The 19,043-nt window shown below is 40.0% G+C and overlaps 1 protein-coding gene across 1 annotated transcript; it reads right to left on the reverse strand.

Moving 5' to 3' along the window:
- Positions 1-1,202: 1,202 nt before the first annotated feature.
- LOC134352365 (uroplakin-3a-like) lies at positions 1,203-16,922 on the reverse strand. The gene is made up of 7 exons (XM_063059680.1): positions 16,707-16,922; positions 16,417-16,560; positions 13,766-14,027; positions 9,483-9,565; positions 4,970-5,096; positions 3,599-3,806; positions 1,203-1,905 (listed from the first exon to the last, which is right to left on the reverse strand). Exons 1-6 carry the CDS (start codon positions 16,759-16,761, stop codon positions 3,632-3,634), a joined length of 846 nt encoding a protein of 281 aa, XP_062915750.1. The 5' UTR covers positions 16,762-16,922; the 3' UTR covers positions 1,203-1,905; positions 3,599-3,631.
- Between the last annotated feature and the right edge of the window lie 2,121 nt (positions 16,923-19,043).

Below are 19,043 nucleotides of genomic sequence, written 5' to 3' on the forward strand. Positions count from 1 at the left end.
TAAGTCATTGTACTAGATGTGAATGAGAACAATATTCTAGAGAAGTTTCAGTCAGGTTTTAGAGGGGAAAAAAAAGAGCACGGAGACAACTAATATCAAAATTGTAGGTGGCCTTAGGCTCAGCACTGGTGCAAGCAGCATGTCAGTTACAGCTCTCCTAGATCCAAGCGCTGCTGTTGACACAATTGACCACAACATTCTCCCAGATCACCTTGAGAACTGGGTTGGCCTCGCTGGTAGCGCTCTTAATTGGTTTCATTTTTACCTCAAAGTGGACAAGCAATAATTTCCTAAAACTAAATGAAGGTGAACTTTTAGTTGGTCCCAAAACAAAGGTAAACTTTTTGATAAACTTGAGAACTTGGCTCCCCTTGTAAAAACAGAAGTACAAGCCTGGGTGTTATCCTTGATTCAGATTTGAATTTTAAAGCCTACAAAGAATGACTCGAGCATCATTTCTACACTTATGAAATATTGCAAAGATGCTTCTGTTTGTCGTGCAAATGATACTGAAAAACTAATTCACATCTTTATAATCGATGAGACTAGATTATTGTAATGAACTTTAAAAGCAATCTATTGATAACCTTCAACTCATTCAGAATGCTGCTACTAGACTTTTAACTAAAACAGGATGAGGAAGCACATCACTCCCATCCCATCTACTCTGCATTAGCTTCCTGTACCTTTTAAAATTGTTTTTAAAAGTTCTTTTGTTTTTAAAGTTTTGAATGGTCTGGGACCAGAGTACATCATAGAATCACTTTTGTTTTATAATCCCACTTGAGCTTTCAGCTCTCCTTCCACAGTTTCTTAAATTTAAACATTCTCCCTCAAAAGATCATTGGTTTATCTTTTTTTAAACAACACTCCGAAACTGTGAAATTCAATACCTAAAACTACAAGGGCTGCAGACTCAAGTTGACACTTAAATACCAGTCCAAAACCTATATATTTAAATTTGCTTTTAACTAACATCATTGTTTTATGTTTGCACTCTATCCCATTGTAAAGCACTTTGAACTACATAATTTGTATGAAAAATACTCTGTAAATAAGGTATTATTACTATTATGTGGTTATTTCTCTACAATCATGGTAAAGGAGTAGTGAATGGAAATGATAAATAAGGAAAGTTTGGCAATACAGTATACATACTTAAAATTTTAGTTCCAATGAGAGAAACATGTTGATATGAGAAACTTTATGGTTGAGATTTTATTTATTTAAAAGAACTTTCCAAAACACCTGTACAATGTCAGTCAGTTTCAGTATATGCCATCATTTGTACTTTACCCAAATTCTCATAGCAGTTAGCCTTGCTGACGTGACCTCAGGAACCATCCCTTAAAAGATATGCATAACACATTCCTAGAGTGTGCTGCTGCAAAACCACATGGTTCAATAATAAGAATACTTTGGAAGAATGTGTCCAGAGATTCAGAGGGATCTGGACAGACTGATGGAGAATGCAGAGCATTAAAAGGCATCTACCTGAGGCTTGAGTAAAGAACATGTGCCCACAATGGCTGCTGTATTTTGAAAAGAATAACATTTTCATTTTGGTATGGAGACTAGGTGATCTAATTTTAGCAGCAACAAATACTGAGAAGAAGCTGAAACATATATATCAAAGATACAAAGCAGAGGCAAGCCCCTCAGTGAAACCTGGCCCAACACACTAACCCAAGCAACTAGGACTTTATTTCAAATGTACGCAAAGGTTAACTGAATCACAATTAGAATTTAATTCCCCCCATACAGTCACCATGCATTACACAGAATATGTACAAACAGGTTAGCAATCTAGTTATGCAATTTAGCCTGAAGGAAGGCAAGGAAGCCGTGTTGCACATCAGTGTTTTTCTCACTGCAGATTCTTGTCTTCAACCCAAAATAGCGAACCTGCAGAGGCAAGGAAATTAGGAATAAAAGCCCGTTTTACAACAGGTTCTCATAAAAATTATCCTGTGAGACTTTCTCTCCCCTCTTCACCTGCATCACACACAAAATTCATAAATTAGCCCTAGTCACACAACTTTGTACATCTCAAATTTTGAAATACCTTTAGCCTCCTGCCCCAGGCACTACAGCAAGTTTCAACTAAATCTGTAAATGGCAGCATTGCAGCCAGAAAGAGCCTCAATCTCAGTAAATTTGAGTTAAATGGAACCCAGGGATTGCAATCTGTTACAATTCTAAATTCTTTAATCTCTACAAGGATGTTGCCTGGATTGGGGAGCATGCCTTATAAGGATAGGTTGAGTGAACTCGGCCTTTTCTCCTTGGAGCAATGGAGGATGAGGTGACCTGATAGAGGTGTACAAGATGATGAGAGGCATTGATCATGTGGATAGTCAGAGGCTTTTTCCCAGGGCTGAAATTGCTAACATGAGAGAGCACAGTTTTAAGGTGCCTGGACATAGTCAGAGGAGATGTCAGGGGTAAGTTGTTGTTTTTTTTTAAATTCAGAGAGTGGCGAGTGCGTGGAATGGGCTGCCAGCGACAGTGGTGGAGGTGGATACGATAGGGTCTTCTAAGAGACTCCTGGATAGGTACATGGAGCTTAGAAAAAGAGGTCTGTGGGTAACCCTAGGTAATTTCTAAAGTAAGTACATGTTCAGCACAGCATTGTGGGTTGAAAAGCCTATATTGTGCTGTATGTTTTCTATGTTTCTATGCCTTTCAAGACCTGAAGAATGTAGACAAGGTAGGGGTTTACTGAGATGTTATTGTAGAAGTTTCAGTAAATGTTTCATAATAGAAGTCACCCACTAATTCAATATCAGATGTCTATCCACCCACAATAGCTAGTTTCACAAAACTCAAGAACAAGGACTAGAACAAGTAGAACCAACTTGATTAAAGTTCCCTTTAACATAGAACTTTTCTGCACTTTAAAATTATTTGGAACTGGACATTAAATGAGAAAAATGCTTTCAAATCTACCCAATTTTCCACCAATCTGATCTAAATCCACCAGCTGTAATCACCAAGATCTGAAGCACCAAACAATCCAGGTAGAAGAGTTCCTCAATGTCTGGTGACTGAACATAACCATCCCATTCCTTCAATTTTCCTTGTAACCCAATTTCCTCAACTTATCCCCTCCACGTAAAACAGATAATTTACAGCTCCAAATAACTACCAACATGCATGCCTTTAGAAGGTGGAGGAATCCTGCGGACCCAGGGGAACACCCCCACCCCTGGCAAATCTCACACTTCATCAGTAAGGTTAGGTTTCCAGCAGCAAACAACCACTTTAAGATTGAGGTTTAAGGATTAATTAGAAAATTCAAACTCAGATTTTCAATTATCTTAGCAAACAGAAGATGCAGTCTGAGACTCCAATAACTTACGCCCTTAAATGGTATGAAACTGCTCATGTCCACATGATCCTTTCACTAGCAAACACAATTTTAGAGAAGCGAAATACAGCAGACTCAAAGTGCATCCAATACCAAGAGTTCTCTTAGGCCAGTTATTAGGCCTATTCTCCTGCTGAACCCCACCTCCCACCTAAAGAAATCACCAATTAATTAAAGCTTAAGCTTCTGAACACACAACCCAAGAGTACCCAAGCAATAAGCACTTGCCTCTTAGATGTTTTCATGACCTTTCCCTGGAGCTTAAGCTGATTTCTCAATAATCTGATAAAGTGACGGCTCAGTTGGCTGCTGCTGGGCAGTAGATCTGGGTCCTACTGTAGTGAGAGTTTCGGCGTAGTCTTCATTTCGGTGATGTGTGACGTAGGTCCTAGGAACCGGCTGCTGTTCTATTACAGGACCCTCTCCATTCATATAACTGAAGGTACAGCAGATTGCCAACATTAAATACAATTTCATTAAATGGGAGATTGAAGCAAACACCAGGAGGTATAATAACTTGTTCCAGTGACCAGTTTTCAGAAATACTGGCTCCCCCTCTCCGTCAAATCCACTGATTAGTTATACTGTACATGGATTTTCCTGAATCCTGAAGAAACTTCCAAACAAATACCAGTACTTTTTCATGGTCCTGAGAGTCACAATAATTAGCATTAGCCAATGATTAGGAAGGTTCTGGAACAGCTAAATATGTGGCAGTGGACTAGTAATCATGATGAAATGCATTTAGAGAGCAAGCTCAAAACCTTAAATTTAGTTTATAAATACTTAAGCAACCAGAGAGCTTAGTTTGTTCATTATCGCTCTTTTAGGTAAGAGAAGGGAGCCTTTGGCAGATAATAGTCCACAAATTTGAGCAAGGTTGCAAAATATGATCATGGCCAAGTATCTTCCAGTAATTACTACAAAATACAGGAAGTCACAAGGCCTTGGATGAACTTGGTTACAACACAGGTTCCTCTTTATATTAAAGCTGGGCACAAGGAAACAGTGCCCAAAGTTCTGCTTTAGACAGAAGTTACGAATAAAAACTTTGAAGAGTCTGAAATTCTTTCACTAAACAGCACCAGCAATAAGATTGCTGGACTTGGAAGGCCAGGTTTTGCTTGTTCAAAATTAAAATCAGCCTTTATTCATTCAGTTTCTCACTTTCTTTTTGGGGTGGGGGTCGAGGAGAGAAATGAGTAGAGCTGTATCGATCCGAGAGAAACACTGAGACCTCAAGTTAGAAACACCAACTGTGTGTCAATTGTAGGGCATCAGCAAACATGCAATGGAATATACTACATTGTCAACATTGTTACTGGGCATCTCAGTGGAAGCACTTGAGTAGGTCACAACAGAAGAGAAAATCTGCATAAGTATTATGAATTTATTTACAGTTATAAAACTAAACTTATGCATTTGCAGCTTTATCAAAGAAACACAAATCTGTGATATCAATAAGTAAAAGCACCTAACAAAAGCATTTAGTTAAACCAAAACGTAAAAGTCAAATCCAGGCTTTACGATTCACGTTCTATAAACATGGCTTGGAATTTAAAATTGCGAGGTATTAGTTCAGAGATTTTCTATACTCACGAAATCACAAGCGAGATGACAAAGGCACACAGGATAAGGAAGAGAAGAATGATGAGAATAGTTGTGATCACCACCATTCCTCCTGTTCTGTAGCCTACCTGGGTATTGATAACTCTATAATCAGAAGCTGAAGACAAAGGTTGAATTAGGCAACATTCGCGGATAAAATGGATCTAGAATAGTTATGTAAAATAACCCTACAGATTCTAGAGTGAAGATGCAAGCACTATAACCAGCAAAATTTATGGCACTGCAGGAAGAGCAAAAATAACAACTCTTGTTTGCAAAAGGTAGCATTTAAAAAGCAGTGAAAACAAGCTTGCTCCATTATTATTTCACTGTTAGATAAATGATTCGCCTGTCCTCATTCGTGTTGGTGCAATACCAATGTTGCAAATACTTCAACGTTTACAGGTACGAAAATCCAAAATCTGTAAGATCACAAAATTCTTGTTCACCATGACATGATGCCACAAATGGAAAATTCCACAAGGTGCCGGGACAGTTCCCAGGTGACGCGCAGGTCTTTGTGCATCAGACTGCTCTGAGAAGTGACCTCAAATACTCTGCTTGTGCCAGTTTTCAGCAGTCAAAGCCAGACCCTTGTGCATTACTCACAGTGATTACCATGTGATTTGCCTTTATTCTCTGAAATATTGTTGAAAATGTCAAAAAGGCCAACAGTTGCCCCTGTGAGTAATAGTGAAAAGGAAAAGCAGCATTTATATTTATCTATAAACATAGAAAGTCAAGTTGTTGGAGAAACTTGACAGTGGTGTAAGTGTGATGCATCTGACAGAGGAGTATGGCATTGGAACAACCACCATTTATGACCTGAAGAAACAGAAGAACAAACTGTAGGAAGTTCTTTGCTGAAAGCAATGAACAGAAGTTAATGGAAAATAGAAAAACACTGAAGTGAAGTGAAAAATGAAGACCTTGAATTCATATTGAAAAAGTGGATTCAGTGTTGAAGTGAAGATATGCCACTTAATAGTACGCTGTTCATGAAACAAGCAAAGATCTATCACGACAAAATGAAAATTGAATGCAACTTAATATCCATCGGGTTAGTTGCAGAAATTTAAGGCATGGGATTAAAGTTTTAAAGATTTGTGGTGATAAAGTGCCTGCTGATCACAAATAGTGAAGATGATATTGTTAACACAGTAGAAAAGGTGTCCTTAGACAACATGGTGAAAATGTGTGATGGACTTATTGAAGGGCTAGAGCTGTGTGTATTTAGAACAGAAAAAGAAACCATGTCAGTTTATAAAATAAAACAGATTACAACAAGAGCCCTTGTCAGAGACAGACAACACTGGAAAAACATTTTAATAAGTCATCCAGCACAGTGCCTCCTGACCCCGAGAGCATCCGCTTCCAAGTCCCTCAACCGCTTCTGAAGTTCCTCCTCAAAATGGTAATGTACCCTCTCCCTCAAATTTCTCACACCAGATGTAGTTGTAGTACTTGGTGCCACCTTTCTTTTGTAAGAATTTTTTTTGGTGTTAAAAACATTGTTTCTGCACGAAATCTGAATTTCATCTCCACCTAAAATCTTGTCTGAGTGCAAAAGGACCAGCGTCATTATTGTATTAAAAATGAATGTTGCCTCCCCCCACCAGTTTTCATTACAGTTACCCTATAATTAAATCTGTTTTATCTTGCATAAAACCCAAGTAAAATACAAATACAGTATACTGTAACTTTTCAAATCATTGTAGATGTAGCCTGCCATTGTTTGTTGTTCAACAGCTGATTCAGGTATTCTCCTGATGCTTCTGTGATTTTGTTACCCTCCACACATTATATTTATGGTATATAATAATTTTTATTGTTATATACGTGTGAACAAGTACAGGACAAAGTCTGCTTACCAGTGGCATACAGATTCGGAGCTGGGAATGATGGCGATGCCAAACAGCCATTGACAGTCCACCTGAACAGCTGAGGTAGTATTAGCTTACCTTTTCAGATGGTTTAATGTACACACATGTTTCATGCACAGAATCAAAACTATTGTAAAAATAATTTCAGGGTGTATGTATAAGCTGTATATGTAATGTAAATGGATTTCATGTTTAGACCTGGGTCCCAAACGCAAGCTCTCTCTTACATAGATGCAAATATTCCAAAATCTCAAATCTGAAATACCTCTGGTCGCAAGCATTTCAGACAAGGGGTGCTCAACCTGTACCTAGTCTCTCTATCTGGAAGCAGATAACACAGTTATAACACTTTGCAAAATTTGTAGAGCAAAGTTGGCAGTGGGGCAGATTTAGGCTATTTTATCATTAGGAACAGCCAGGAATAGTATTGCTATTAAGAGATAGTACTTCATGCATGCATTTCAAATAATTTCTAGTATTTTTTCCAGTTTAAAGAGGGTGAAATTTCATTGAGAGCCCAATTCCCCTGTGTATTAGAGCCATATATCAGTTAACATGTGATTTACAAATACCTGCATTCCCAGTTTTCTACCAACATCTTTAAGGGACAAAATCCATGGGAAGATTTTAGGAAAGTGATTGCAGATCTGGAGGAAGTTAATATGGTAGATCATCTGAGAATATTTGCCCCGGTCAGGGCAGACAAATTCTCATTTCACAGAAATCTGGCATCTGTGTACGGGGAAGGGGTACTTCGCAGGCCAAGAGACTCTCCATCAGGACTGCCCTGATGAAGGGTCTCAGCCCAAAACTTTGGTCGTTTCCTCTTTTCCATAGATGCTGCCTGGCCTGCTGTGTTCCTCCAGCACTTTGTGTTTGTTGCCTTGGATTTCCAGCATCTACAGATTTTCTCATGTTTGTCTTCACATACAAATGTGTTCAAGGCCAAGAGTGACTCTTGCTTCACCATTAGACAATTTGGGAGTGTGGTCTGCAGATTCAAAGCGATAATGGAGGAGGCCAAAATATATGGTGGTGGGTGGGAAGAAAAACTAAATTGTCTATTGATTTCTAAAAACTAAATGAAACTTCTCCGAACATGACTGGCAAAACTTTTCTATTCCTTTCTTACATGTATATTCTGGAAAAAGTTCTATTCCATGTAAAGCAAATACATTGATTTGTTTTAAAGCACTGCAAATCCTCAAAGAGTTGTTTTTCCAACCAATGAAATATAGATTTTGCTTGCAATATGAAGCTATTTGCACATAGCAAGCTCTGACAACATAGGAATTATTTAACTGTAATATTCCTGAGGACCAGCTAGGACCAACTATGATCCAGGGTGTCAGAAATAACTATTGCTTTTCAGTTGTGCTATCAAGATTTTTATTTCTTTCCAAGGGAACAAAGGCTTAAACATGCACCTCCATTGCAGCACTCCAAATGCAGTGAGCTGTCAGAACTGCCAGAAAACAAAGCATTTCAGGGAAATTTTCCAGGGCACCATTTGACTCAAAGGAGCAAAATTAGAACCTGACTCCACACCACTCCATGTAATTCTTAAATAACAAAATTAACCAGGTATACAACAGCAGTGAATAAATTTGTTCTATGTACATTATTATTTTATAATAGAACATTACAGAGCAGTGCTGGTGAAGATGCAAGCAGACAATTTAAGGGATGATTTTAATTAAAATGTTAAAATGATGCAAGGATTAAGACAGACCTGGAAGGCATTTTCACTGGCTTGCAACAGCCTACAATAATTGCAGTCAGGTGGTTCTACAGCAGCACTTCTTGGGGATTGTCACCTTGTCGCGGTGGAGAGGCTTGTGTGGTCCTGAGATCAATGCCGTCTGGAGCTATGCTCCTGGTAGGGTCACCTATGGCGGTAAGGTTGAGGGTGAGGTCCCTGACAAAGAACAATCCAACCAAGACCTCAATGGTGGAACAGGCGGATGAAGTTACTTCGAACTCCACAGCTGTGAAGGCGGATGAAGGCTGCAACAAATCCATCAGCTCCAATCGTTGTGGTTTCCATGCCATTGGAATCAGTTGGTTGATTTGTGAAGGATCGTTTGCTTCTTGGAGTGCAACATCAAGTACACATTAAACAAGTACATGCACAGGTGTCTTCGCTCTGTGGGCCACTTCTTCAAGTCTTTCAGCGATCGGGGGAGGGCGACGGGAGCACTAAAGACCATCATCCTCGACCTCAAGGGATAGCCACGACAATGACAGCAGTGCATTGAGTGAGGCCATAAATGGGAAGTGAATTTAATAGGACTAATGTAAACAGGTGCTTAAATGGTCAGCACAGACTTGGTCTACCTTCACCCTATATCACCACGACTTGCGCCTTTACAATAGGGCATTTGTCCCTCCTCCTTTATGAAGCTTTTAAGTAGGGCTGGTACAACCCTCTATTATAAGATACTTGCCTGCATCCTTTCCCATTTTAAAACAAACTTCTTAGTCTGCAGTGTACCACAGCTGAGGGAAGGTGTTAGAAAAAAGTCTGTTGAAGTTCTGAAAACCATCAGTAGCAAACATTGAGCTGCAATGACATCATGGTATTGCTTACTAAATGCATTCTCAGATGCAAGTGTACTCACCTTGTATAAGAGAGATGGGTTCTGACCAGAGTGTTTCACTTACAATTAAACGTGTGGTAGAGTTACGTAGAGCAAACTTAAACCTATAATACAAAACATAAATATTAGAAACACAAGAGATTCTGTAGATGCTGGAAATCCAGAGCAATGCACAAAAAATGCTGGAGGAACTCAGCAGATCAGGCAGCATCTATGGAAATGATCAGACAGTTGACATTTCAGGCCCAGACACTCCTTCAGGACTGGAATGAAAGGGGAAGATACCAGAATTAAAGAGATGGGGGAGATGAAGGAAGACTAGCTAGAAGGTGATAGGTGAAGTCAGGTTGGTGGGAAAGGTAAGAGGCTGGAGAAGAAGGAAGCTGATAGGAAAGAAGAATGGACCATGTAAATGAGGGCTGCTAGGGGGAACAAAAAAAGTACTGGAAGGAGAAAATGATGTTCATGCCCTCAGGGTGGAGGCTACCTAGACAGAATATGGGTGTTGCTGCTGCACCAAGATTGGCCTCATTGTGGCAAAAGAGGAGGCTATAGACCAACATGTCAGAATGGGAATGGGGATAGGAATTAAAATGGTTGAAGTTAGCAATATTGGAGTAAATGCAGCATAATGAGCAGTTGTCAGCTTTAAAATGTGAAAAATTAACCTCAATGTATGCTAAAGTGCAAATGAGTGACAAATATTCAGATTACAGAGCAGGGTGATGGTACCATTGCAGTATTTGCTGATAGATTACTCTAATGTAATCTAGTAAAATCTGTGGATTTGTGTAGTTAGCCAATGGGTGAACAGCATCTTCCTGACCACCTTACACAATGTCTTTAAAAACATAGAAAACCTACAGCACAATACAGGCCCTCTGGTCCACAAAGTTGTGCCGAACTTGTCCCTACCTTAGAAATTACTAGACTTCCCCATAGCCCTCTACTTATCTAAGCTCCATGTACCTATCCAAAGGTCTCTTAAAAGACCCAATTTATCCGCCTGCACCACCGTTGCCGGCAGCCCATTCCACGCACTCACCACTCTGAGTAAAAAACTTACCCCAACATCTCCTGTGTACCTACTCCCCAGCACCTTAAACCTGTGTCCTCTTGTGGTGACCATTTCAGCCCTGGGAAAAAGCCTCTGACTATCCACATGATCAATGCCTTTCATCATCTTATACACCTCTATCAGGTCACCTCTCGTCCTCCGTCGCTCCAAGGAGAAAAGGCCGAGTTCAGTCAACCTGTTTTCATAAGGCATCCTCCCCAATCCAGACAATAACCTTGTAAATGTCCTCTGCACCCTTTCTATGGCTTCCACATCCTTCCTATAGTGAGGTGACCAGAACTGAGCACAGTACTCCAAGTGGGGTCTGACCAGGGTCCTATATAGCTGTAACATTACCTCTCAGCTCCTAAAATCAATTCCATGATTAATGAAGGCCGATACACCGTATGCCTTCTTAACCACAGAGTCAACCTGTGCAGCTACTTCGAGCGTCCTATGGACTCAGACCCCAAGATCCCTCTGATCTTCCACACCGCCAAAAGTCTTACCATTAATACTATATTCTCCTATCATATTTGACCTACCAAAATGAACCACTTCACACTTACCTGTGTTGAACTCCATCTGCCACTTCTCAGCCCAGTTTTGCATCCTATCAGTGTCCCGCTGTAACCTCAGACAGCCCTCCACACTATCCACAACACCCCCAACCTTTGTGTCATCAACAAATTTACTAACCCATCCCTCCACTTGCTCATCCAGGTCATTTATAAAAATCACGAAGAGTAGGAGTCCCAGAACAGATCCCTGAGGCACACCACTGGTCACCAACCTCCATGCAGAATATGACCCGTCTACAACCACTCTTTGCCTTCCATGGGCAAGCCAGTTCTGGATCCACGAAGCAATGTCCCCTTGGATCCCATGCCACCTTACTTTCTCAATAAGCCTTGCATGGGGTACCTTATCAAATGCCTTGCTGAAATCCATATACACACCTACTTTTTTGTTTAAAAGCATATCGCGCCAGACAGTCAGCCATTCTTGTCTTGCGTGTGGTGTCAGGATTGGTCTCCTTTTGGATTAACTGGGTCACGATATGAATGTTCCTGACTCGACCCCTTTTTTTAAAAAAAAATACAAAGCCGAGTGGCTAGCTCGACGCTCAACCCGGCACGGATGGAAAGCATGCTTTGGCGGGGGGGGGGGGTGGTTTCAAACTCGGGAGCCTTCACTCCGGCGTCCAGTGCTGATGCCATTGCGCCACTACATCTACTGCTCTACCTTCAATGCGTTTAGTTACATCCTCAAAAACTTCAATCAGGCTCGTAAGGCACAGCCTGCCCTTGACAAAACCATGATGACTATTCCTAATCATATTATGCCTCTCCAAATGTTCATAAATCCTGCCTCTCAGGATCTTCTCCATCAACTTAACTCACTAGTCTATAATTTCCTGGGTTATCTCTACTCCCTTTCTTGAATAAAGGAACAACATCTGCAAGCCTCCAATCCTCTGAAATCTCCCATTGATGATGCAAAGATCATCACCAGAGGCTCAGCAATCACCTCCCACAGTAGCCTGGGGTACATCTCATCTGGTCCCAGCAACTTACCCAACTTGATGCTTTCCAAAAGCTCCAGCACATCCTCTTTCTTAATATCTACATGCTCAAGCTTTTCAGTCTGCTGCAAGTCTGCACTACAATCACCAAGATCATTTTCCATAGTGAATATTGAAGTGAAGTATTAAATACCCCTGCTATTTCCTCCAGTTCCATACACACTTTCCCATTGTCACACTTGATAGGTTCTATTCTTCACATCTTATCCTCTTACTCTTCACACATTTGTAGAATGCCTTAGGGTTTTCCTTAATCCTGCCCGCCAAGGCCTTCTCATGGCCCCTTCTGGCTCTCCTAATTTCCTTTTTAAGCTCCTTCTTGTTAGCCTTATAATCTTCTAGATCCCTAACATTAGCTAACCCTCGGAACCTTTTCACGAGGAGTTCTGCAGATGCTGGAAATTCAAGCAACACACATCAAAGTTGCTGGTGAACGCAGCAGGCCAGCGATGCTGCCTGGCCTGCTGCATTCACCAGCAACTTTGATGTGTGTTCTCTGACCTTGTATAAGCTTTTCTTCTTGACTAGATTTATTACAGCCTTTGTACACCACAGTTCCTGTACCCTACCATAACTTCCCTGTCTCATTGGAACGTACCTATGCAGAACTCCACACAAATATCCCCTGAACATTTGCCACACTTCTTCCGTACCTTTCCCCGAGAACATCTGTTCCCAATCTAAGCTTCCAATTTCCTACCTGATGGCCTCATAATTCCCCTTACTCCAATTAAACACTTTTCTAACTTGTCTGTTCCTATCTCTCTCCAATGCTATTGTAAAGGAGATAGAATTATGATCACTATCTCCAAAATGCTCTCCCATTGAGAGACCTGAAACCTGACCAGGTTCATTTCCCAATACCAAGTACAGTCTCTCCTCTTGTAGGCTTGTCTACATATTGTGCCAAGAAACCTTTCTGAACACACCTAACAAACTCCACCCCATCTAAACCCCTGGTCCTAGGGAGATGCCAGTCGATATTTGCAGGATTGGCAATAGCCAAAACCAGTGAATGGATGGAACTTCTTTCACTACAATACTTCGGAAACATTCAGCCAAGACAACATTAATCTGGGCCAAATCCATATCCTGACCATAGGTGATACCTTTCTGAAGGTCATTCTATCCCACATCAGGTGTGAAAGAATCTAAAGTCACTATTATTAAGACAATGTTAATATCAAAAAAGTTGATCTTTTTGAATCTAAGCTCAGGGATGATCAAGTTGTTTTCACACAAGGCAGAAAGTTTACTACCACTAACGCAATTCAAAGTTTTTGAAATAAATAGGTCAGATGCATTTGGGAAGACAGGTGCGTTTCTGGACAAGTCACATATCTGAACTACATTTGTAATTTTAAAATAACGAATCTATCTAACCCCATCTCTCTGCACATCTGGTGCAAAGTCATACTCTTAATTGTCAGCTTACAATCTGCCCTAGAATTATTGCTCCTCAACCGTTTCGATTTCCTTGGCACAGTTCCCAAATACCCACCAAAGCTCCACAAAAGACATAACATCCAATGAAAATCTACCTTTAGTGCAAATTGAACTTCTAAAAATTGTTTCATCATGCCTAATCAAGTCTTCCAGCACATTTCGGACATATGTAGGTAAAAATAATGACAACTATGTTAATTTTGTAAATCTGCTTACCTGTAAGATGCATTTCCATTAAGTGGGGCATTGCAGATTCCAGAACCATCGTCAATTTTCTTCAGACACTTAACATCATTTCCAGCTCTGAAGAGATAGCTATCTATTTCTGCTGGGCTCAACACAGGATTTGCATTTATCCTGAATGGTAGAGATGTACACAGTGGATTTCCAAATCTTCCAGCATGATATGGTTCAAGTTCACCACCTCGGGATTCCTGGTAAGATTTGACGTTGCTATTGCCAATTTTATTTTTAATTGCTGTAAATATTTTTTAAATGATCAGTTCAGCTATTTCAGTTCATTGAGATACAGTATCTAAAAGCTGATAAATTATTTGGGGTATAATTTATTAAATGACAAGAGGGAGCAAATTATTTAGAAGTACTTTCAGAGGTTCATTGCCTTCCCTCGCTTCAGGTTAATGACTCTTGCAAACCTGAATTTCAAGTAGAATAGCTTATATTAATTAATGCACACACTGCAGATTAAAAAAATCAGTGATAGACAATTCAGCAGCTGCAGATCAGGGCCAGCAGCATTACATTTCAACATTCCATGGGTCCTGGGGAAAATTACCTACTCTGATGAAAGCAATTTCAAGCTATGTTAGAGAAGGCAAAAAAAAATAATTCATACCTTCTTATCCGATCTCAGCTATAAAAACAAACCAGAACAGCAAATGCAAAGGAAACAAAAAAAATGAAAACAATCTTAATTTGATGAATTGCAATGACATTGGCTCTTAATTATCAAGCTTCCTTGTAAAGCAAGAAGCATATTTGTACAAACCAGTTAAATCTAGTTATCACTCTGAATTGTTATAACTTTTATAGTTAACCCAACAGAACATAATCCCAAAAAGCTTCCCTAATATCTCAGTTGGAAAACAAGGGGCAATACTAAGGTCCAATTAGATCCTAATTTTCCCAGCACTCCAACCTCAGACAAATTTCCACACCACGTAACAAGCTCCAAAATGGGATCTTAGCCCTCACCTATAGACTCAGTTTCAAGGACTCATTTCACGTTCTCAATATTTATTGTTTTTTTTAAATACTCATTTCTTTTTGTATTTAGTCTATAGTATTTTACACACTTGTTTAACACTAAAGTCCACCTGGTCCTTCATTGAATTCTGTTACAGTTATTATTCAATGGATTTGTTGAGTATGCCCACAAGACCATGAGCTTCAGGGTTATGTATGTAAGTACTTTGAACTTTCAGTTAAAAACAGTGAACACTTTCCTTTAAGCAATTACTCACTGAAATTTATTTTTAGTTATATTTAAATGTGCTTTTCATTAGTCTGAACTTTAAAATGGCTAAAATCTCAATGTCTATTCTGATCTTAGTGCATCACTACATACAAAATAAACAAATAGTTGGAAGTACAGTTGATTTGTATTTATTCATGGCCTAAGAACAGGAATGGCAATTACAAGCAGGGCAGGATCAGGGGAGAGATACACAGTTAACTTTACGTTTTGTTGATCTGTCATTAGAAATGCAAAAGAGAGAACAAATGTGAAAACCAAAATTCTGGGAAACTCAGATGGGCATTAAGTGCTGAGGCAGACACAGTCCAATTTACTAGACTGTGACCCTTGGGAAGCACAAAATCATTGGTTAGTGAGTTTGGAGAGAACAAAATTGGCCAGGTGACAAACCTGTTAATGGCATCCAAAACAAGATATTTAATAGGTCCTAGTTGATATCTTTTCAGCAGTAGCAGCTGAGACACTAAGTTTGCCTCAGAGGTAAGCAAAACAAATTTGTCTGAAATATCTATAAACTGCTGAAGATGTCAGTACCACCTTGCAATCATATGAAAACGTCTGCCTTTATATTACACCTGCCACATTGCATTGAAGATATCCTCAGCTCTGATGCTCAAATATCCATAATACAGGGAACATGGCAATCTCCATGCACACATCCAGCTCTCACTACACCAACTAATAATTGACCAGAAAAGTTTGTTTTGTCGGACAGGACACCAAGGTGAAACTTACGAAGAAAAGGAAATACTGCTTGGGATTTTTGTCAACCATCTACGGACAGGGTCTTTGTCAGTTAAAGAACCTCTTCTATTATTTCACTGCCAACTCAGAGGATATTAGGGAACTTAGAATGACTCTGCAAGCATCACGCCCATTCTAGAATCCTGAATTTCAACTTGAGCTACCATCTGAACAAATGAGACCCAACTGTACCGAAAGCAAGAACACGGGAAATTAGAACAAATACCCATCTAAACTGAGACAACATTTGATCTAAGACTACCATGGGCTGGGACCTAGAGTTTCAGTGGGACAGTTTCGCTACATCAAGGATGTCTCTTCAAAACAAGTTGATAAGTTCCAGGTTTCCGTCAAATCAAACTATAGTAGTTCCACTGATCGATATTTTAAAAAAACATTAAGGGATACGTGATTAGTGTGCAAAAAAAACTTGAAGGAAGTTCGCGCTTACAAGGGACTAATAGACCAATTACTGCTTCTTTGTTCTTATACATCCATTTGTGGAAGTTTCCAAGCCTCATGATAGTAACTTTCAAGTTCTTGGTGAATTAACATCAGATCGAAAAGAAACTAGTTATTCGCGAGAGAAGCCTAGTTAGCCAAGCATGATTTGCTCAATACTCACAGGGCGCGGTAGATTGCACTCCAAAAACTTCAACGATATCGCCGCCAATAAAGACACAGACAGGCTTGCTTAGGGTCACGGTGGTAGCAGTGCGGAGACCCCGGAAAGAAGTAGTCAGCGGGATTTCCGGCTTGAAGTTCATAGCTAAAACATACAAATTCAACAACTTTTTGACTTTTCTCTCTCTCTCTCTCTCTCTAAAATAGCCTGAAACTAACGTGGTGGGATAACACACACGAACAATTTCAAAGTTATTTGAATCTGAGTGTAAACGCAAGCAATCAACTCACGGTCGCATAAGATGCATGGGACCCAAACAGCCAACAGCGATAAAACAATCTTCATGTTAGCAGGAAAAACCAGCGGTTCTTTTCAGTGGGACGAAAAGCAAATGAAGTCAGCGAGACACAACCTGTGCGCCAGGTGCAGGTCTAAACCAGTCTGAGTACCAATCACAGTGAGTGTCACCTGAAACCGATTTACCGCCTGCTTCAGGTCCCGGAGAGTGTCAGGAAATGAACGGAGCATTACACAGCAAGTAAGGAACGCATGGTGAGGCTGTGCTGTCAATAGCAATGGGCTCGTTTGGGGGGCTGGGAACCCATCAGGATTAAAAAGAAAGGGCTGCAGGGCTTGGGGAGTCAAATAAGCTCTCAGTACAGATATTCTTGAGTCCAACGTTTATTTAAATAGATTATTTAGAACGCTAAAAGCCGATCCACATTTCCTCACGTGCGTTAAAGCACTGATCTGAGACACGAAATAAGACCTGAAGGCAAATATTTATCTCAGGTTTTCGGAGTCGTTTTACTGGAGCGAGAGAGAAGTTGAAAGAGCGGCTCAGAAAGGGGACTGGTTAATAGGCTTGCCTACAAAGGCACCGCTACCAGTTTAAAGGAAATGTATCACCGAAGCTTACTTATTATCATATTTTATATGTCACCATATACCTCCCTGAGATTCATTTTCTTGCGGGCATTCACAGTAGGTACAAAGAAACACAATGGAATCAATGGAAAAACCACAAAAAAAGATGGACAATCAGTGTATAAAAGGAGATATGTATGAAACTACAAATACCAAAATAAATAGATTAATAACACTGAGAACTTGAATTGTAGAATCCTCGAAAGTTGAGACCATAGGTCTTTAAATCAGTTCAGTATTGAGCTGAGTGAAGTTATCCATGCTGGTTCAGGAGCCTGATGGATGAAGGGTAATAACTGTTCCTGCTATGGAACCTAAGGCTCCTGTACCTCCTTCCCGATGGCGGTAAAGAGAAGAGAGCAAGGCATGGATAGTGGGGATCACTGTTCTTCTGTGCTGCGTGGGTGCCCAGCAGTGAAGTAACTGAATTGCTTCCATGCATGTGGCCTTTGGACGCAGCTAGCATAAGTTTACAAGCTGTGAAAGATTGTCCTTGTTGTACTTTATTCCATTTTACCCTTCAATTAATAAAATCAGAAGCATGTGATTTTTCAATTTTCATTCTAAATATTCATAGTAAGCATATTAAAAAAAAAGAAACATTTAAAGTGCCACACAGTTTTTGAGCAGTGTAAAACCTTCCTGCAATGGTTGGTCTGCACAGCTGTAAGAAGAAAATTAGAGGGAACTTTGGTGGGAGTCCTTGATAATAGGTGTGCTCAATGGTGGGGAAGGTTTTTCCCATGATGGACTGGGCTGTATCCATCACTTTTTGTAGGCTTTTTTGTTCTTGGGCATGGGACTTTCCATACCAGACCAGGATGCAGCCAGTCAGGATACTCTCCATTGCACATCTATAGAAGTTTGTCAAAGTTTTAGATGACATTTTGGATCTGTGCAAACTTCTCAGAAAGTAGAGGCATTGCCTCTACTGGCACCTGGGTGCTGGTTTCAGCACAGATCCTCTGATATGATAATGCTCAGAAATTTAAAGTTTTTTGACCCTCTCCATTTCTGATCCCCTAATGAGGACCAGCTCATGGACCCCCTATTTCTCCCTCCTGTGGTCAATAATCAGCTCTTTAGCTCTGCTGATGTTGAGTGAGAGATCGTTGTTGCGGCAGCATTCAATCAGATTTTCAATCATCCTCCCATGTGCCACCTTTGATTCGGCCTGTAACAGTGGGAACAGTAGCTCCCATTAATTAGGCATGCTTCAGCAAGAAACTGGAGAACTACCAATAAGTGTAAAATTGTGTCCTTCTCAGGGCTAATTCCTGGGACAAAGTGGAAGGCTGAAGAGTGCGAAAACATTAAGATAGAACCTGGAAACCACTGTAGTTGATTCAAGAAATATAAACATATTTGTAGAAAATAATTGACTATGCCATTGTAACATGCAGATTCTCTGACAAATTCAGCATAAGCTGATTGTAGTCTTCTTTCAGTACAGGAGCTCAGTTGACCACATACTACAGTAGTATTGATTATGGTAGTATTTATATTACAGTAATTCAGAATTATTGTCCACTAATCAAAATATTAAAATGCACTTTGTCTCATGAAAGTGGTTAATTCAGTTCTTTAAAAATGACTTGGTAGAGAAATGAATGTTCAGTGTAATGTAGAAAATCAGAAACAGCCAAAGGGATGTTCATGTTGTATCTCTAATTCGTTTATATTTAAAACAATTATATGGG

This window comes from Mobula hypostoma, chromosome 9 (assembly GCF_963921235.1).
Source record: "Mobula hypostoma chromosome 9, sMobHyp1.1, whole genome shotgun sequence".
In the NCBI taxonomy this organism is placed as follows: Eukaryota; Metazoa; Chordata; class Chondrichthyes; order Myliobatiformes; family Myliobatidae; genus Mobula; species Mobula hypostoma.

Excerpts from the sequence above, each read along its gene's own strand:
- LOC134352365 (XM_063059680.1), bottom strand. The coding sequence starts at position 16,761 with ATGAAGATTGTTTTATCGCTGTTGGCTGTTTGGGTCCCATGCATCTTA. Across the intron at positions 14,028-16,416 it reads AGTGCAATCTACCGCGCCCT|CAATTAAAAATAAAATTGGC; the intron begins GTGAGTATTGAG and ends AAATATTTACAG. Across the intron at positions 5,097-9,482 it reads ACCCATCTCTCTTATACAAG|CTTCTGATTATAGAGTTATC; the intron begins GTGAGTACACTT and ends CTTTGTCTTCAG.